The sequence below is a fragment of the Melopsittacus undulatus genome, chromosome 2 (genome assembly GCF_012275295.1).
Source record: "Melopsittacus undulatus isolate bMelUnd1 chromosome 2, bMelUnd1.mat.Z, whole genome shotgun sequence".
Classification (NCBI taxonomy): Eukaryota; Metazoa; Chordata; class Aves; order Psittaciformes; family Psittaculidae; genus Melopsittacus; species Melopsittacus undulatus.
Window position 1 is genome coordinate 107,550,159 of NC_047528.1, and position 22,027 is coordinate 107,572,185.

The 22,027-nt window shown below is 37.1% G+C and overlaps 1 protein-coding gene across 1 annotated transcript in view; it reads left to right on the top strand.

The window, feature by feature from the left end:
• The window catches only part of GBE1 (1,4-alpha-glucan branching enzyme 1), a 153,262-nt gene that overhangs the window by 54,945 nt on the left and 76,290 nt on the right, over positions 1-22,027 (top strand). Inside the window, 4 exon segments of the mRNA XM_034074662.1 lie at positions 4,074-4,199; positions 5,900-6,035; positions 8,358-8,448; positions 8,865-9,074. Of these exon segments, the coding sequence (XP_033930553.1) occupies positions 4,074-4,199; positions 5,900-6,035; positions 8,358-8,448; positions 8,865-9,074 (563 nt within the window).

Here is a 22,027-nt window from a genome sequence, read left to right on the forward strand (position 1 = left end):
CCATGCAGCTGCTCACTGCAGGCTCTCCTCATCTGTCTTTAGTTTTCTGTGGTAAATTTGGGCAGTGTAAATATAACTCTTGATACTTAGCTTTGGCTAGTTCTTAACAGTTTAAACACACAGACTGAGGAGGAAGATGTATTATTCTGCTTAGGAAACTTGGATTTTCTTTCTCTCCCTGAACTTACCCTCTTGCTGGTCACTATACCCTCTTGCTGGTCACTATAGAAAACACATTACTTCTCCCTGACAATTTTATGTGACTCATGTTTGTAAGCATGACTTGAATTACAAAGCTGACGAAAGCCAAGGGTAAGCCATAATGCAGGTACATAACTGTAATATCAAAACATATCAATGACATAGGAGTGTTATGTGTATTAAATGCCTACTGCAAAATTTCTACATACCATGCCTGATTGTTTACCAAGTTTAACTATGATTTTTGTAGCAATCTTATGTGTATTCTCTGTTGTGTTCTTGAAAGCCAACAATATGTATTCTCTGTTCTTAGAAGCCAGAAAAAGTGCAAAAAACCCCTCCTGATAATAGAATCAGAAGTAGTGACTGTATTCACATAAGATTTTCTTTAAAGCTCAATGAAGTGTAGAACAAACAGGTTAGCTGTTGTTAAAGGCTAAATTTCTGCCAGTTTGTTTGGTCCACTTGACAAATGCATTTCGTGCTCTTATAGTACATGTTTTTAAAGGTTTATTTAATGGGGGCTGTAATATTTATATAAAATGGTATCATGTGCCTTGTATATGTTAAGGAAAGAATGGAGACATAACTTTAAAAAACTAAGTAGGTAAATCCCAAGGCCCGTTTAAAGAAGCCTATTTTATAGACATCATGATTTTATGTATTTTCTTCAGAGAAGATTAAGTAGAATAATGTAAACTGTTGCTATAAAATGCTAATGAACTAAGTGCTCTTAGTCTGTGCATCATAACTTTCAAGAATTTGAAATGAGTGGAGAAAAAAAGGCAAATTTGGAGCAAAAGTACAGTATCTGCTAGATAGACTCATAGGTACTTTGTCAAAAGGGCTATGTAATGACTATACTGAGTATTCTTTAAACATATATAACCTGTAGCAGCAGGTGCAGAGTACACATTGCAGCTACTTTTTATATCTGAACACTTTAGAGAAAGGATCACAAGTAATAGTTTGGAGTTAATGGAGCAAGAGTTGTTTACCTTTCTTTCAATTTTAGGTTTGTGCTTTATATTATTACTGCTTTTATTACAGCTTTTATTTATTTGCGATTACTTCAAGAAATATCAAAGCAAAAGCAAGAATGAAAGCTCTTGGACCACTTCCATTATTTATTTTTGTCAGCTGTGGGCTGAATTGCTATTTTTTTGGGGTGCCATTCAACTTTTAGCAGGTTTTCTTGGTCTTTTTTTGCTCATGCCTCAGCTAAGCATGATGGTGTGGAAGTTCTGTCTCAAGAAACATTGGAAAATACTACCTGAAGTCTTTCTGCTAGTAACTTACCTTTCTACAATATCAGGAGAGAGGAATAAGTTGGCTAAGTATAGAGCTTGAAAGTAAGGAAAGATTCAGAAAATGGGATTCACATACAATTAAGAAAAGGTTTTAGAAAGCATAAGAAATGAGAATTGAAATTGTAAGGGATCACTTGATAGAGGTCTTAAGGAAACTATGTTAATTATGCACATGTAAACCAGAGGAGAACAGCATTCAACTTCACCAGCATTAGTGTAATAATGATATGAATTTAGATTAAGTACCTTATATTTCTTAAAATGTGTATCCCCTCATAAGCCTCTGCAGTATAAATTGCACTAGAATGTTAGTAAAAGAGGAATGCTGACATGAGTAGCTAGGTATAGTTATGATAAGCAGTAATTACCTTATTTCTGAAATGAGTAAGTTGGGACAAATTAATAGAACAAGTAATAGCACGATCAGAAGTGTGATATCAGAAAGAGGAGATAATATTTATTATTTTAAGAGTAACTTACAAATTGTAAATGATATCAGCCAGGAGGATCTTCATAATGTTCATGTAATTTGCAGAAATACCCTTTTGGCCAGCTTTGTTAGCATAATGAACAGAATAAATTTTTCATGCAGTTGTACAGTGTTTCAAATAACTTTTTCTCCGCTTTTACTAGTTAGGTGGTCTGTATTTGTTTTATGTATTCTTATTCCTCTTCTATTATAACCAGTTTTGAGTTGTTAAGAGTTGCAATAATATGTACTGAGGGACAGAGCAGTCATACTTCCTTGCTTCCTTCACTGCATATACATATTTTTATCTTGCATTGTGTGGTTGGGTTAAGTGTACAGATAAGGAATCAAACCACTTGCCACAGGTGAAAAGGCAATTTATTGATAATTGTCTCTTTCTAGAGTAAGTGTTAGTAACTGAGAGCAAAGAAAAGTGACCTTGTTAATAAAAAAAGAGGGAGGGAAAAAAAAGCTTAAAGCCCCCCCTTTTCATGTGAAGCTATTCACATATATATTTCTTTTCCCCAGTCCCCCAAAAACCAAACCTGAAAAACAACCATCAGCTTCTTAACAAAAGGGGAATGAAGAATTTCAGGCCTTTACTTGCTTGTACATTTCTTGGGTTTAAATTTTCTAACCTTCTGTGGTTTATTTTAATGACAGCCAAAATACTGGGCAGAACCAGTGTGGTGCTGTTCCTTTTGCACTGAGGAAGTGGGAGGTGCAGTGTGGGGGGTTAAGTGAGATGGAGCAGGTTTCTTTCTGCATTTCAGCAAGAAAGGACTAACAATGATTGGCTTCATACAATTACTGCATCACTTATAATAGGAGGAATACTGATAATGATTGTCACCTTCAAATGTTGGGCAACCTGTATTACTATGGCATCAGATAGAGGCCTGGTAGACTTTCCTGTGGTGTACGCCTGTGAACAGAACATGTTCACATGGGAATTTCATACTGGAGTTTTAAGACAAAGGCAAGGCTGTATGGGTGGTGTAGTTGCTGGTACCAAGGGGGAGCTGCTGCCAGGTCCCTCTGTTATGGCTGAGGCTGTCCTGCACCCAAGGGATATATGCAGCACAGCATGGACCTGTTGTCACTAGCTTCTAAATGTTGCAGTGTTCTCACGTCAGCAGCACAACCTTTTCCACCCCTTGATTCTCAGCCCTTTCCCAGAGGTATTTTACAAGTTACAGATTGCATTAATTGCTCAGTAGAGCACCAACTCCTCAAATACGTCTTCTGCAAGTTCCCCATACACACATAGAAATTGTTTCAGTTTTGCTCTTGTGCAGAGTTATAATACTCCAAAAGAGCTCCTAGGTTTTTATGTTTACTCACTCTTTCTGTTGAAGTTATATGAATTTTTGAAAGGAATGGTCCTTGTTAATCTCTCATTATAAAATAGAGAAAACCAAATATGAAAAGTAGAACAGCTAACACTGTTTTGTCATTAGAATGATGAAGGTGTCCGGAGAAACAGAAAGGCAGCAGAAGAAACCCAGCAATTTAAATTTTACTCTCTTCCTTCTTCTTGACCTGAAAAGTGTTCTGTGCCTTTTGTGTTGATCTGCAGTTCTGGTTGATGTGATATTGGTTAGGACTCATAGGAAAGAAGAGGGAATTAAGATATTAAAATTGGTTTACCTGGATTGTTTGCCAAGTAAACAAATCACAGTTCCTATCTGAATGGCATTTTACTGTCTATATGGTACTATATATCTATTTAGATTTATAAGAAGTTGGCAGGGAAATAGCAATGACTGCCTGAATTAGGGAACCTAAAAGTAATCCATTTGAGAAGGCTCTTTCTCATATTACTTACGTGATATATATATATGTCCTCATATATCCTCACTTTTCACCTCATGCTCATGACCATCACTCTTGTGTCTGATATTCCTGGTTTGCTATCCCTTTGCAAATCATCTGTGAAGAGCGTCATTCTTTATTGACTTGATTTGTATTGTATATTTGTGTGTTCTTCAAATTAAATTTCTCTGTACTTTTTCATTCTCTGCTACAGTTTACAAAGGAGGTTTTATATGAATTATATGTGACTGCCTGCATATGTTTGTGTTATTCTGTAGGTGGTGATTCGTGCTCAAAATGGTGATCTCCTCTATCGTATTTCACCTTGGGCGAGATACGTAATCCGTGATGAAGACAAAGTGAATTACGATTGGGTACACTGGAATCCACCACAGTCATACATTGTAAGGCTTAATTATTATTTTCAAAAGGTGTATAAAACAGTGTATCCTGTCACCTTTGTATCCTTGCCTGGAATAAAAAAGTTGTTCCGTAAAAAGAAGGTAGCAAACTAATTAAAATAGCTACCTGAGAAGTGAATGGTTATTATTCATGCCTTTGACAGAAAGAAGTTACTTTAATGAAGGATATTTTTGAGCTACTCTTTCAGTTTCCCATAGAGTATATAGGAAAAATTGTTACCCATTAAAGTGGCATTTTAAACTTGGCTTTCCATATGCTAAGCAAGCTCAATAAGTATTCCAAGACTAGGTGACCCTTCCTGGTCCAGAGGAGAGCGGGTAATTAGGAGAATTGGTTTTGAGTTAGTTGCAAAGTTCAGTACTGCAGTAATAAGTCAGTGTTGTATGAAGTCAGGAAAAGCTTTCAGAACTAAAGTGCTCATATTCCAGTCAAATCCTAGTTTCTTCTTATTGGGAAAATCCATTTATCGATTTTTAAAACTGTCTTAATTCCCATGGACTGCTCTAAAGCTGGAACTCTTCACATAATGCATGAAAAATATCCCAGGAGAACATTCACAAACTGCAGACTGCCTACTTTTTTGGTGTTTTTTCTAAAAAAATTATGTGCAGTGCTCTGTATTAGAGGTGCTGTAACCTTCATTTTGAGTTAAATTTTAGAACCTACCTCAAATTATGAAGCATCTGCTTGACAAAGAAAGGGTGACTCACGTGGAAAAGCTCTTAGAATCATGATTGCAGTAACTTTCTTATTTAAGTGCATAGTTCATATGAGTTTAATGACCTACCCTGTATCTATGGTGCCCTGTGACACCTGGATCCTCTATGAGAGAAGAAATGGCAAAGTAATGGGAAATGCAGTGTTCTGTAATGGCCTAGAGTGAAAAGGAGGCAAGGACATCCAGGATGCAGACAATGCCTTACTGAGATAAGTCAGAAAAAACACTGAAGTCTTTTTATGAGTAGGAGAGGTGCGCAGCTGAAGTAAACTACAGGGAGCAAACCTCAACCAGAAGTTCTTGTTCTTCATATTGTCCATTTAGTTTCTGTTCCATGTATGTGTGTGTTTCTACCAGTTTTGTTCTAACTTTTCAAAATCAAGTGTAAGCTCTTGTTCAAGTGTAAGGATGAACTTCAGTGGCCTTTATTTTTCACCCATCTAGAAATACTGTGTAGTTACCTACAGACTTTGGATATGGTCTTGTTTTGTTTTTATTTTTTATCCCAAGTAATTGGAACAGAGATGCTTTTGTGCTGTGGAACTGTGTTCTTCAGGACTAAAATATTTATAAGTTTTATTTGGAGAAGGCAGAGCAGCTCTGAGTACCTGCAGAAGGCAGGTATACTTAAAAAATAACCTGTCTGCCTATTGTTGACTTGTATTTTCAAACAAGCTTTGTAGTTATTCAGAACTTTTTAGCACAATGAATGCTCTAAGTTTGTATACCTCAGTGTAATTTAAGAAGGGTGAAGAAAAGTGTTGAGTCATGAATGTCCAGTTTCTTGTTCATGAAGAATTTTAGTTTGAACTAGACACTTTAACAGTTGAGAATGCTTAACTATTTGTAATGTTTGTGCTCTTAGAAGAAAAAGAAACCTAAAATTGTTTTTCATCTCATGCAAATTATGATTATGACAACACTTCCAAGCTGTTCCTAACAACATTTTCTTTTGCCTTCTAGCATAAGCATCCTTCCCCCAGGAGATTAAAAAGCCTAAGAATCTATGAATCTCATGTGGGGATTGCTTCCCCAGAAGGGAAAGTAGCTTCTTATAAAAATTTCACATACAATGTACTACCTAGGATAAAGGATCTTGGTAAGTAATAACAGACAACTTTTTATTTTTATTAGAAAATGTATTTGTCAAAAGTCTACAGGTTTTTTGTGTTTTCAGATTACATGTACTATACAAACAGATGATTAAGGCAGCAAAAATTAAAAGCAAATGAAATGTACAGAGAATAAACGAAGACAGAAATAGGGTTTGTGAATCTAAACCCATTACACAGTTTTTCAAGTAAAATGTGATTGTAAAAGGGTTGATAAATATTGCAGGGCAGTTTGCTTTTGCCATAGTTTGCTTTCAGCTTAAAAAAAACCCCATTTTGGGGAGATAGTCTTCAGAAAATCCTGTGTTCTTAATTGGTTCTACTAATGTAAGTCTTGGTTCTAAGGGAAGACAACTATTCAGATAGAAAGGACTGTCCTTTCTGTTGGTTAGAACAAGTGTGCTGGATTTTTTTTATCCCTGAACAGCTGCTGTGAAGCATCAGAACATGGAAACTTTAAATGTGACAAATCCTGTTTTCTAAAAGAACTTCCAGTATATTGGAGGGGGTGTGTGAACCAGCTGGGGTGATTATGTCAGGAAGTAATAGGAAAGCTGTTTACCTTGGTTTCTAATTGGTGATTATTTTTTTCCCTGTGGTGTCTTTACACTGTTTCTGTAATGGATGATATTAGAACTTGCTGTGACGAAATATGCTTTGATACACTCAACTATAAAATAATTGTGATGTCCATAGCTGAGACCTCTGTGGATGGTAGTTGTGCTTATGTGTAGAATTACCTATTTCTTTATTAGACTTCCTGAAGAAGTCATACCTTTTTCTTGTAGGTTTACATGTTGAGTCAGTGTCTCACAAAATGTGTCTTTCCCTTTCGATAAAGTTGAGCTCGCAGGTGAGATGTAGTTTGAATGTCTGGAAGCTCTCAACAAATAGTAGATCTGGATTCCATGTTGCGTGTCTGTGGCTTCCCTTACTGCTGAATACTTTCAGTGGATCTAGGAGGTTAATAGGTTTAACAGAATTATGAAAGCTTTCTGCTTTACAGACAGATTTTTCTCTGGGAAGGAGATATGACATGAAAGGCTGATACACCACAAAGATAAAAGCATTATCAAATTTAGGTAGGATGTACAGAGGTGATAGATAATGTTAATTATTATTTATGTGAATTAAACACTTAAGTTTTGGGTGTTTGTGTTTTTAAGATTCTTTTTTGGAAAGTTTTACTAGTTAATTCAAGCTTAAAGACATCAGTAGTTAAAAATGCTAAGATATTAATAGTTGGTACAAATATGTGCCTGACAAATAGCAAAATAAATAGCAAGTAAATCAAATGAGATTAATTTGATGCTATGTTGCTGTTTATAAAAATGCTGTAAATAACAATAAGTGCAGTGAGCCTGAATTATAAAATAGCAATGAATTTGACAAATTGCTGAACTCATGCCAACTGCCTGCCAAGAAGAACTCTTTTGTAGCTGTGAAAATGAAAACCAAAACCAGTAACAGCTCAAAAGAAGCTGGTATCTTGTCTGAACTAAAGAATTAAGTTTTTAGTTAAACTAAAAAGAGGAGTGGTGTTGGTGGGAGTTTCAACAGAGACTGTAGATTAAACCTGAAGGTTATCTTTTGCTGATAGTCCTTGCTTGCTAGCTGTCAGGGGCTCTTACTCACTGATATTAAAGATAGCTTTAGTTAAGATGCATGGAAGGTTCTGTGCCTTCACCATTAGCATGTTGGTCTCTCTTTAGATTTCCCCCTCTTAATACTGCACTGAACTCCTAGGTAATACATGAGGCAGCATGTCCCTGACCTTCTTGTAGTAACCAAGTTCTTTGGTAAAATCGGAACAAAAAGACATGACTTTTTATATTTTGTCTTTTCTGAAAGTCTCTTGTAGAGGGGGAATATAATCATTAAATTTGGAAAAAAAGTGTTTCTGAAGTGGTAAAAAGGGATTGCATAAAGCATAACGTATAGCTAGCACATGTAGCCAGTGTCTACCCCCACACTCTCTCACTGCAAGTAAAATGGAGGTTCAACACATGCAGGTGGGCATAGTTAAAATTCTGAGGTTATATTAAGATTATATTTGAGTATTACTTACCACTTTCTAAATCTGAGAGATTCAGTACACTTAACTATACGTAGATCATTTGACAAATCAACTGTTCCATTTGTATTGGAAGATCGTGTAGGTAGTGATTTCTTCTTGAAAGAGACCAAGTTTTAATCATTACAGTTGGAAGCAGCTAAAATGAGAGAAGACTGGAATGGATACGTTACAGGTGTTGAATCCTCTTTTAACTATCCTTAAGGCAGGGATTTATTTTATTCTATTTCTATAGGATATAACTGTGTCCAGCTGATGGCTATTATGGAACATGCATACTATGCCAGTTTTGGTTATCAGGTCACAAGCTTCTTCGCAGCATCAAGGTAGGTTTAAGTACATCAGCATCTTCTCTGTTCTTTTACTTTACATCCTGACTCCTTACACCCATTGAAATCAGTATGCTTGTATGTGTGTGTTTGCAAGTAAGTATTTAATGGAAAGAGAAAGTAATGACTGAGGTATTTGCTCTAGCTTCCTCTTACATCTGAAATAAATTTCGTCATAGTGATCAGCTGTTCTGTGAAACACTTCGTATAGGATACAAACAAAAAGGTTGTAACTTCATCTGTCCTAGCATATTCCAGCTAAGAATAGGAGGTTGAAAAAATAACCTGCATACAACTGGAAACTATGTAAGGAAGAACTGCTCACTTAAATGCAGTTTATGAGCAATGTTCAATATTGTTAGCTTAAGTTCAGATTGAACCACTCATAATATGATGCGTTTTCATGTTGGTAGCCGTTACGGAACTCCAGATGACCTGAAAGAAATGATCGACGTTGCTCACTCAATGGGCATCACCGTTCTGCTTGATGTTGTGCACAGCCATGCATCCAAAAACTCTGAAGATGGTCTCAACAAATTTGATGGTACGGATTCTTGTTTCTTCCATTCTGGTCCTAAAGGAACTCATCAGCTCTGGGACAGCAGGCTCTTTGACTATGCAAAGTAAGTAGAAAATGTTGCTTCAGGTGTGCTAGTTGTTACCATTTCTTACCAGTTCTGTTAAAACTGCAGTTTGCCAAATTGGAAAAGTTATTTGGCTTGTTCAGTAGTTTCTATATGCTAAGTTAAATTCCTAACTTTGCTAAATACCTAAAACCTAACATAAAATAATAGCATTTAGGGTTTTTTTTCTTAATGGCTGCATATGTACATGTTGTATACCATGTGTGCTATATGTGTTCTATAATCATATCACTTTATACTGACTTTTGGTTTTTAAAGGGGTTAAATATTTTATGTATAGGTATATATTAATTATGTAGGAACATTTAATATTTAATGATATAGTATAAATGGATTTGAATTGTCATATTTTTCTATTATATAATATAGACATAAATATTATATTTTATATATAAAAAATGAGGTATAAGAAAAGCTGAAAAACACTTGTAAACTCTGGAATTTTATTGTCAAACTGTGAAATTTTTGAAATGCACCAAAAGTTTTGTCCTAGAGCAACAAACTGCATTCCATAGTTTGGTTAATAGTTAATACAGAACAGGAGTCATTTCTAGTTGGCAGTTTTAGGGACACAGTTTGTGCACAATTAATTAACTAGTCGATGATTGCTTGACTTCATGAATGAAGATTTGGAAAGGACTTTACCCATGCTTCCTACAAGCATGCTGATGATTAAAAAGACCAATGTGGGATAGGCAAATCAGATTGCAAAAAGCACAGCGAAAGGTTTCCTTGGGTGGTATAGGCGAGGCACAATTCTTTCTACATTGTCTTTATTCCTCGAGACTAGGTTTGCATGTGTTGTCAAAGGAGACAGCAGTGTTATGTATAGTGTGTCTCCAAGTCTCCTGATTAGAGGCCAGTGTGGACCACGGATGGGAGTCAATATGGCCAAGGCTGAAGTACTGTTTCAGGGAGCCCTTATATCTCCTCTTTGGGGCACTTCTCTTGTGGCAGCTGGTGGTGAGTTCACCGTAAAATGCAATCTTAGGGAGGTGGTGATCCTCCATCCTGGAGATGTGCCCTACCCAGGGCAGCTGGGATTGCAGCAATATGGCCTTGATACTGGTGACCCCTGCCTGTTTGAGGACAGTAACATTTGACACATAATCAGTCCAATGGATGTTTAGAATTGTATGGAGGCAGCGCTGATGGAAGCATTCGAGGAGTCGCAGGTGATGTTGGTAGATAACCCATGATTCAGACCCATATAAAAAGTAGGCAGTACAATGGCTCTATAGACACTAATGTTTGTACTTTCCTTCTGGTGTTTATTGCACCAGACTCTTTTATACTAATTAACTAGTATAAGTGTGTTAAACCTTGTGTTAATGTCTGGTGATGATTAGCATTTAACATTTTTTACTTTGTATTCTCTGAGGTATTGGGGGTGAGGGGATTTATCTTGTATGCTGAAAGTTTCATGGTTTAAATGGAGAAATGGATGTTGGCAACCAGTTTATTTTGGTCTCTTCCCATTTTTCCCACCTTTTCCCACATTTGTTTCTCCCTGAACCACCCTAGATTCCCCTGCTCCTTGTCTGTGTTTCTTCCACTAAACATCCCACAATAAATTTTGCACCACTCTACAACCTTCCTGAAACTTTTCTTAATAAATTCTGTAGTGTCAGTAACCTCTTATTCCATGATAAATTTTCCTTTCTGCCCCTTGAGATGCATGGTAATCTTGTTTGTCTTTCTTACCATCTACAAAGTTCTGGTTTAACCCTTTCAAGGTTACACTGGAGTGGTTCCTTTGGTAGCTTATCACTCAGCTACTGTAGAGTTCTGGTTTCCTGTTAGTTTCTTTGTAGTGTTAGATTTTGTGTGCTCCAAGTTCAGTTTACTGGTTTTCCCTGGTTTGTTTTTTTTTCTCTCACTTGCACTGAATTGCCATTAACTGGCATATGCTTATGTTGCAGAAGTCCTTAAACCTTTGTGTATCCATTTAGCTGCCAAAAAAGATTTGTCTTCTTTTACTCATAGAGTATGTTCTTGAGGATGACAGTTTCATAGCTTATGGAGGTTGGAACTGTTTAAGAAGGTCACTATTGCAGAAGTAATATTACGTGGCATAGGTCAACTGTTTAATGGAAACTCTTGCACAGTAATTCACAATTCAATTAAATTGAGTGACCAATGTAATAAGTGAGTTACACACTGTTACATAATAGGATGAGCTACTCTTTATTACTTTTTATTTGGAACAATTTAACTGATGAATTAAGGGGGCTTTTTTGAATTGTGATTTTAATTATTATAACAAATGTATTTTAGTATGTGTAATGATTTCCTCTTTGAGTTGGTTCCTGTTAATCTTTAAGTTCATCTTCAAATCAGTTGTTTCAGATAATCTTAAAGCTTTAATATAATACAATGGTATTTCACACTTTATTTCATTTTATGCTTATGTATGATCAACAAGTTTGTAGTACCAACTTCTTTAATGAGAAAATAAATTGCATGCAATTATAAACTTTGTTCTAAGCAGAGACAGCTTCTTCCTGCTGGGAAGGAAAGTGGTGCTGGTATTGAGTGTTGTGGTAGGATTTTGTAAGTTAAACAGCACACTCCTTTCTAGGTAGTAATGGCAATGTTAAGCATTTATTCAGAACTGAAAAACTTCCTACATGGGTCTGTTTGATCAGTGATCTGTGCCTTGTACTTGTCTGGGAGGGACACTGCTGTATAATTACTTTTCATCCTATCTGATTGGAATAGATGCCAGACTGAATGCTGGAAAGGAGGAGTGGGAAGAGCTGTGAAGAAGAGAGAAGAGATTAGGAAATAGCAAAGACCAGAGAAATTGAATCTATGCTTCACTGATGACTAAAAATAATGGGGTTCCTCGTATGTCATTCCCTATCTCCTGCCTTCTAGTGAAATGCAGCAACAAATTTGGGTTTCCTTTTTCAAACTTTTGTGGAAATCTCTCCTTCTATTGCAGGCATGGGAAGTTGTGCAGTGAACTGGTTTTAGTCATTATGGGCTTCTTTGGTCATGATATCTGAAACACTAAATATTCTGTGTGTGATTATAGACAAAGTTTAAAGCTTAAAAATGTAACAGCCTTGTTTATTCTGAGATGCTCAGAAATGATTAAATAATTATCTGTTTGTTTGGTTTTTTTCTTTGTTGGGTTGGGTTTCCCCCCCCCCCCCCTCTTTTTGTGTGTACAGGTCCCAAACAAAATTGGGAAAGAATCAGAACTGACATTTCATTGAAGATTGTATCTTTCTAGGCTTGATTGATATAGCTGCTGATTTCCATAGCAGTAAACAAGTAGCTCTAGTCTGAAAGAGGGGAGTATTAAAATCTGTGACAGAGACTCGAGTTGCTTGCAGAAGTTCAAAGTTTGCTGAAAATACATGATAGCAAACACAGTCTATTGAATGGTATACAGAGAAGCTTGGTTTCCGAGACAAATCTCTTCAGCTTGTACAGCCTTCTCCCCTGTACAGTGCTTGTACTAAATCCTTTTATTTCTGTAGTGGGAAGAACTGTTAAAGCTACAGGTACTTAAACATCAAATACAAAGAATGCTCAATTTACTTTGGAATTGAGAGAAACTAATTCTCTGCCATGAAAGAGATTAAGAAACAATTGCTTTATCAAGGTAGTCTGTCTGCATGTTCTTTGAAAGCCAAGATGTAAGTAAATTTGTCTCACAGCATTTGCAAGATTATTCAGTTGTCTGGGAAGGGGACTGTGAATACTTGCTATAACAGAAGGTGGCAAGAGATCTCTATCCACACACACACAAAAACAAGACTATATCCATGGTGTATTTTGAGTACTGTATTTTTAATGTTTATGTAAGGAGAGAGTACCTCCAAGAAAAGCAGTAGTAAAACTGTTCCAGGGACAACCTGGATGTTATATCTTGCACCATAGTGCAGCTTAAGAAGATGAGGCATATTTTGTATTATGGACTTTGAGACAGCACATCATGAGCAGTAGAATTTTGTTGGTTTTACCCCATGCTTATACAAATGTTGCACAAACAGTGAACTTTCTGGTAAATATTAAAATCTTAAAAGTTACACTGTTTAAGGTGGTGTCACAGGAGAATAAAACCTCAATTTCAGTAAAATGAGAATTTGGAGGTAAAATAACAGGATTATTAAAAAGATATTTTCTGTTTAGCTTCTTTCAAGACAATTACTAGAAACTCTGCCTTAAAGGAAGAGGAAAAACCTGATACAGAGAAAAAAATCACTTTCATAACTTTGGCATGTTTTTCTATAATCTGGAACTGGGTAGATTTTTTCCTCAAACTTCTTAATTTGCCAAGTCTTCCTCTCCTTCATGTACCACCCCTCCTGGCTGTGTCTGTGCCCATCCTTTCTGTCCCCCACAGCAGCCAACTCAAACACAGCCACAAAGCTGGAGTGAGCATTGCAGCTTTTTTCAAGAATACTTTTAAAAGCAAACTTTTATATCCTTTTTCTGTCTTTCCTGTCCCTGAATTCATGCAAGGGAAATGCTGTAAGATAAAATGGATGCTCCAGACCTGTACTGTTGCTGGCACTATATGGTTAATTTTGTGGTAAAGTGCCTTGTCTGTACTGTGATCCTGTTTAAGATAGCTCACTCAAAATATGTGTAAGCACATGTAAGTAAGGATTCTGCTTGTCATTAATTTCCCACAAGCTAAGTATAACAATTTTTCCTTACTCAAATTGTATTCTAAGACTATTCAGCTGCCAAGTTCATTAGAAATCATGCCGTAAGCCCTGGAGACCAGGTGGGATCACAACTGGAGTGGTTGATTGTGTTTTGATTTAGATTAATTTCTCTACCATAGCAAATGTCTAACATAATAATTAGCCAAACCAATTTAAAAAGAATTGAGAACAAGATATCACCTAGCAAAGATAAGTTGTTGTTTTGCACTCCATAATTAAAATCTGTAACTGATGCTGTTTTTCTAGGATTATTGAGATCCGAGAGTATTGTTTTGATATTTTAAGGCTCTGTATTCCTCTTTTCTCACTGGGCTTTGTTAGATTCTATGCTTTCTTGTTCCAGTTCCAAGAGGCCATAAGTAAACTGGTACATTTCTGTGAGCCTCTATCAATAACAGTAGAAGTGAAACTTGTGGTTTTTAATACTGTGACCCTGTTTACCTGAGCACTTAGCAAAAATTTGAAGCTGTTGCTCTGCTTAGGAGAAAACTTGGGCACAAAAGTCAGAGGCTGCTTTACCTTCCAGTTTTAATAATGAAATCCTGCTTCCTTGAATACAGCAGTGTGGTCAGCAAAAGATGACATTAGTTGCAAGGTTCCGATGCCATCAAACATCCCTGGCATCTCCTCTGAGGCTTTTCTTGAGGCCCTGCCAGTGTGTTTTTTAGGGTGGATTTTATATGTCGATGCTTGGGTGATTCAGTGGAGTCACCATATCATAACTAACTAGTGGGGATCTTTTGGTCTGTCCACCTCCAGGTTTTGTCTTGTATGTATTTCTTGATGATACTTTCTGTTTGGGAAATTAAAGCTTGTAAGTGTGGAAGAGGAAATGAAATTCATTTAAGTAAGCTGTGTAATGGGAGAAATCTCTTATTTAGTCTTTTCTTCCTCCTTCAGTTTTATGAAGTCTCAAGTGACATCCAAACCAAATGTGCTCTGAAATGCTATAGGTAGTGTTCAGAGTACAAGCACTATGTGCCACAAGCCACAGTTTATATTGGGGCAACAAATGACATACTGGTCATCTGCTGCCTAAGCACATGTTCTCTTCCACTTGGTCTTCTCAACTGTTGTTGAAGCAGCTGATTGTAGCTCAGTGTGCAAGCTTTATTTCAGTTTCTGTTAAAGTGGGTTATAAACTATTATAGTTCAGAAATTGCTTTTAACCCTGCCATCAGTGCAGCAGAAACTGGGGAACTGTCAGATGCTGAAGCATGTGTTTCAGTTTCTGCTTTAGGTGGCCTATCTTCCAGTTTGCTTTTCCGGAGTGGTGTGGATCACCTAAGGCCTATCTTCCCCATCCTGGTGTTCAGCCTCACATGGGTATCTTGGGTGCTCTCTTGAGACTAAAATGTCACTGTACACCTATGTTAGGACACCTATGTTAGGATGCTGAGACGATGGCCTTTTCTGCCACCCAGTATTTAAATCCTGCAGAGATTTAATGTACTATATGGGGGGAAAAAGGTCAGCTAATGTCAATACATAGTAATTCACTACTTTACGATGTGACTTCTTAAAGGCTGGTTGATCTTCTAACATCTTCAGCAGCCCCTGTTAAGGTCAACATTTATTTTTTCCTTAAGCAGCTGCTCTTCATGTGATTTCCCCCTCCCCCCTTCTGATTGCTAACTTTCCCAGTCCTTAGCTGCCACTGTTGTAATGTGTTAGTAGGTGGAATGAATTGGGAAAGATTAAGAGGTTAGTGTTTGTTTAGTAGGGTACCTGTCTGGGGTCATAATTTCCTTAACATTGCTGTCCAGAGAATGTGTGTGTGTGGGGGGGGGGGGGGGGGGGGGTGTTGCTTAAGTTGTTTGCATTGTTGAACTCTTCTAAGTAGCTGTGGAAGCAGAAATTTGTTGCCTTATGTGGGAGCTTCGCCATGATTTGTACCACTTTTCAGGAAGAAATGGATACACTGCTACTCTATAGCACTTGCATATTTAGTATTTTAGATTGGTATAACTTGATGCTTGAGTGCTGCAGTGTTAAAGATTATGGTTCCTTGACTAATGCACTTAAGATGGCACATCAGTATCAGTTGCAAAATGCAGGTAACTTCTGTGTGTTCTTACTGTCCATCTCAGGGTTGATTTATTCACATGTGTGTTACAGACTGCTAAGAGGGTGTACTTGACTGCAAACTGTTGCTTATTAGTTAACACCACACAAAGGATAGGTAGGCTTGGACTATTGGTACACTCATAGCTTCCAATAAGACACCTGAAGAGTTGTTGTTGGCCAGGCAAACATTGGTCAGCTGGGAGAAAGGAGGCTGCCAAGACTTGCAACTGACGCTTGATTGGAGCTGGGTTACCCTCTTCAAACTGTGGTTTTCTTCTCGTTTTCTACCTATGTTCCTCCTTAGGAGTCCTTGAACTGGTAACAAACCTATCTTTGTCTGTGTCATGGTGTAAGCCCAGCCATGCAGCTCATTCACTCATTCCCCTTTTTCCTTCTTCCTGCTCCCAGAGGGATGGGAAGGAGAATCAAAAGAATGTAGCTCCCATGGGTTGAGATAAGAACAGTTCAGTAACTAAGGTGTAACACAAATCACTACTGCTACCACCAATAATAATAATAATAATAATAATAATGATAAAGGAAATAACAAGGGAAGACAATAAGAAACCTCACTACCCACCAGCTGATAACTCACCCCCACCCCTCCCACCCCCCAACCAAGCACCAACCCATACCTAGTCCAACCCTGCAGTACCTAGCCCTTCCAGGTAACTCTCAGTTACATCCGTGGGCATGACGTGCCATGGTATGGAATACCTCTTTGGCTAGTTTGGGTGAAGTGTCCTGTCTTTGCGTACTCCCGGCTCCCCGTCGTCCCTGGCAGAGCATGAGACTCAGAGAGTCCTTGGTCAAACTAAACATTTGATCAGCAACTAAAAACATCGGTGTTACCAGCACTGTTCCCAGGCCGAAAGTCAAAACCACAGCACTGCACCAGCTACTAAGGAGAAGAAAAAAATGACTGCTTCTGCTGAACCCAGGACAGTCTGTAACTTAATCTTTCTTATTTGCATAGCTCTAATCTAAAGATTTTGCAGCTAAGCGGTTTGCTGAGCTGAGCAAACTCAACTAAGCAATTTCCTTGTAGGTTAAAGCTATACAGGTTTTTGGACATAGCTGATCCTCCCATCAGGAGGGAGGGGGGAGGAAAATGCAGCAAGTGAAAATTACCAAAGAATTACTGTATTGTACACAAAGCGGTTGACTTTCCAGAGTGTACTGTTCTTGTCTGCAGCTTCTGAGGATTTAGTCAAGTACAGGTGGTGTTCTTGCAACTCCATTTATGCAGTAGTAATGACATCCAGTGGCATTTCTTGTTTGTCACAGACATATATTTGTTGGGGAGGTAGATTCCAGGTAGATTAAAGGTAATGTGGTAATAGTTGTCAGTGAGCTAGATTCTCCTTCATTAGACTTTTTTGAATCTTGTTGACTCTATGGTAATTACAGCAGCAGCAGGGATGTAAGTTGTTTCATGATGTAAAACCTTCACCTATGCTGGTTTTAATGAGTATTCTGCCATTCTTCCTTCTTATTTTAGAAAGCTCTGTATTTAGAGATCCCTATAATATTCATTGGAATTATTGGATTTGGCTGCCAAAAATTGGGGGGGTTTAGTGACTGTTGAAAGAAATCACTGGTTGTGATGTAATAGTGAGATGATGAATTGGTTATGTTTTTAGCAGTTTGCTTCAGATAGACCGGACATTGAGGGAGACTGTAAAGGCACAAAAGTATTTTATAAAACATTAAAGTTTAAGACTTTCAATGTCTGTGAAAATCCATGCTTCTTTGTTTTTGCTCTTCTCCTTTTAGTAATCCTTTTGACTGTTAGCAAGTAAGCACTTCCAAGAATGGGGACAATAAATTGACTTTCTTGAAGGGAATGAATACTGGAAGCATTGACAGAATGGACGATATGTTGGGACTTGCTGCAATATAATCAGAATGACTAAAATAATAATAGTGCAAAAAAGGTCATGTATTACGGATACACCTTTATAGTAGATACAGTTTAGGCCTGCTGTGGAATTGCTTTATTTTGTTAATTAAGCATTCATCTAGAAGGTTAGTTGTTTTATTGCATTGTACTTAGGTTGATATTCCAGACAGTGTGGCTTTAAATCCACAGACACCCTAAAATTCAGAGCTTCAGGTACATCCTGGTTTTGGCTGGGATAATTTTCTTCCTAGTAGCTGGTGCAGTGCTGTGTTTTGGCTGTAGTCTGACAACAATGCTGATAGCACACTAATGTTTTAGTTGTTGCTCGGTAGCACTTACCCTAATGAGTAGGATGGGAAGGGGTGTGTGTGCTGAGTTACTGGCTGGGGTTAAACCACAACTATGTAAGAATGTGTGTAACACTCTTTTTTAAGTGTCCAGTTTCCCATATTAACCTCTAACATGGCAATCACAGCTGTGCGTGAAGCATCTACAATTTAGCTGCACAAAAAGTGGTATCATGATAAAGCAATAGATTTATATGTGAAAAAAAGGCACAGACTAAAAATGCAGCCAATTGTTCTAAATTTTGTCAAGTGTTGTATTTTGAAATAAAAAGGACATGGCTTGTAGCCAATTAAATTCAGTCATATCTTGAGTAGATGCAGTCACTCTTACCTGAAGTTGATTATGGTATTTCAATAAAGATCTAAAATCAGAAGAGATTCAGCACACTGTAGGGAGTTAATCCTCATCAGTCTAAATGTAATAATAATCTTGCGTTTAGTAATCCACACTCAAATTGACAACTTTCACAGCATTTTACATGAGGTTACATAAGCAGTATCTGTTGTGAGTAGAAGACTGTGGGGAAGGGGTTTTAAAGAAAATTTGCAAATGAATTGGGGAATGTTGACTTTCTTTTAATAGGGTTTCATCCGAAGAAGTTCTAGGTTGGGAGGTAAGTAGGCATCATACTCCTTATTGCAGGGAAGGAAGATGGGATCATTAACACAACTGTAGGTTTGGGGGTTTTTTTCTTGATTCTGTTGTGTATGTGTTTTATAACATACAGATCCACTTAAAATACGTTTTTGGAAAGCTCACTGTAGAGAGAAGAAAATTGATAACAACAGGGAACAAAATGACTAACAGCCATATCACAAATTAGATTAGGCTATCAAAATGCTTTATGCATTTCCAGAAGTGAGCAGCATACTTATGGCCAGCAGATCAGAAATGATCTGCAAATAATTGTATTAATCTCTTGTATTACTTTCAGTTTTGAAAGAGATGCCATGTTGTCTTGAGTAATGTCATTTCACAGGCTAGCATAAAGACTGAGTTCTGTCCATAGAAGCTGGCTGAAACTGAAGATGGAAGTCAACACATCTAGCAGAGCAGGCCAGCCTGCAGCTTCAGGTGGTGTCTGTCTCTGTGCTACCAGATAGCTTCCTAGCTGTAGCCGTTGGCTAAGATGTCATTTTGAATGGGACCATGTTGGTGAACCTGCATTAAAATTCAGGGAGGATCTATAGGACTCACTCAGCTTTATCTGGATGTTCTCTTTAGGGTTATTTAAATGCCAAAATTACTTTGACTTTGAAACTAGTGAGTTATTGAGATAAATTTCATTTGAGTTCTTACAGGATTATTGGTGCAGTTTTAATGAAGAGACTGAAACTGGTTCTGCAGTGATCACATTATAATAGTAATGGATGGATTTGGTGTAGCTTTTGCTGATTTTTCTTCTAGGTTCTGTTCTGACTGATACAGGACAAGTCTGAAGAACTGAAATAGTGTATCCTGTCAAATATGTCTTAATGAATAAGGAAAATATTGTATGAACAGCTCTATCCTGGGAGCAAAGCGTATTATTCTAAACCGGGTTTGGAAAAAGAGTTCAACTTTTTTATTTTGAAAAAGCATAACTTACACTAAACTTGCTTAGTTGTTTCTTTCCATACGTTTGTTTTGGTCAGTGTTATGAGTTCAACTGCAACGGTTATTTTTCTCCTTAGTAGCTGTTGCAGTGCTGTGTTTTCGACTTTAGTCTGAGAACAGTGGGCTTGAACCACAGCAGTCAGTTCCTTGTAAAAAAGGTGGCTTCATAGAATTCTGTATAGTTTGACATGAGAACTGCAGTAAGGACATCTGTTTGTCCTGGTTCCTCCCTGTATCTTCTCTTTAACAAAGAGGCTGACTCTTTACCTTATATTTTTATATATGTATATTACAGTTCCTTGTAATCTCTTGAGAATTGTTATGAAGTCTAGAAACAAATTCATCACCATAGAGATAATCATTATTAGTTTAGATAGTTGACACAAGTTTTTTCTAAGTAGTTCTACACAATTGATTTAGTTTGGAATGAAGGCACTAAGTGTACAAGTTATACTCTGTAGACCTTCCTGTTCTTGTTTTCTTCAATTTAATTAAAATGTAGTTATAAGGATAGCTACATATCAACAGATAAACACAAGAAGTATGGGGGTTGTATATATGTGTAATCAGACATTGCAATAAAGCTAAGGAAAAACATAAATTTTTGTTTTATTTATTATGGCAACGCATTAGAATGGTAAATAATTAGAAAAATTAATAGAATTGTTCATGCAAAGCAAACTTTTACATATACTTCATTATTTTATGTACCAAGGTTGTCTAAAAGAATGATCTTTTGCAGTTCTAAAAGAAGTCACAGCTATGAGCCAAAACTAATTCTTATTCTGAATTATGTAATTTAGAATTGATGGATTTCTTTTTTTATGTTACTTAGTTTGAAATATATTAAGCTTGGGCATTCAGGAGCAAGCACTTAAAGTTGGTGTTTAAATTAAGGAAATAAATGGCACAAGTTTGCAAATTGCCAGATGTACAGATGTTGTTATGGAGAACAAGGATAGGTAAAATTCCTCTTTTGTTGTTGAAATTTAGCTCTCAGCGTTAGATTCCCTAAGTACTTCCTATCTTCAAAGGATTGGTGAATCTGAGTAATTGGAGCCAGCCAAACACTGAAGGAGTTTGTGGGGGGTGGACATCCCAAGAGATTTCCACTGCTTTTTCTCCCATCATTGGGTTTGAATGTTGTTTGTTTCTCTAGAATTTTAGGCTTTTTTCAGTCTCCTGTAATCTGAAATTTTGTATTTCTCTTCCTGCAAAATGGAAATAAATATTTAAACCAAAGCATATGTAGTAGTTGGAACTTATGACCATTCTGGTTTTGATGCTTAAACCCCAAAGATTATTTACAAAGAGCTTTTACATGGAGAAGAAACAAGAAGTCAGCTACAAAACACTAAGGCTTGCATTACCGATGTTTTCGACTTCCTTTGCCACCACCTTTCTGGAATGGGGGCATTGGAAAAGATGAAAATCTACTTTGACTATGCTATAAGAAATTCCAAAGTAATTTTTTTTATCTTTGGGTTAAATGCGGAGGAAACTGAAAGTCCATCAGGAAATGGATAAATGGCAGCAACATTAAGTTGGATATTATTTCTGATGCCTATCCAATGTTGGTTAGCAAAGCTAGTGACTTACAGAAAAGTAGTGAGAAATAGTATTCTTATAAACTAATCAAGTGTGTACTGGAAAGAATGAATGTTCTGCAGGTTGCAGCTACAGTTGCTTTTAGCACAGGATTGTTATCATCCAGATCTGGAAAAATGGGAAAGATTGATTAGCAAGAATGTCTTCCCCAAGTGCAAGGTATGAGCAACTTGTTAGCCTCTGTGATGAACTTTCAATATACAGGAAGGCAAACTTGTTTGAAAATATTGCAGAGAATCTCAGCTTTATCTTTGTGTTTTATCCTGGCTTTGACAGCAAAATTTGTTTTTCACAAGGTTATGAGGTTTTGACTTCAGACTTGCATTTTTGTTAGAAGTTGCCATCATTCTGCTATCTTTTAAGCGAGAATCAGTAATAGTTGCACTGAAATATAGTCTGAAATAGGAGATACCTGTAGCAGGAACAGTTGCTTTAATTTTAGTTGAAAATCATGGCATTTCATGGAAAAATCTTGCTGTTAAAAATAAATACATATTTCCAGGGTATTAATTATACTGGTAGATTAACACATGCAAATGAGATCAGTAACAAGTGGCATCTCTCAGGGTTCCATATTGGGACTGGCACCCTTTAATATCTGTATTAATGGCATAGTGGGATTTGAGTGCACCCTCAACAAGTTTACAGATGTCACAGGTGCAGTTGATTCAGTTGAGAAAAGGGATGCCATCCAGAAAGGCCTTGACAAGGCTGAGGGAGTA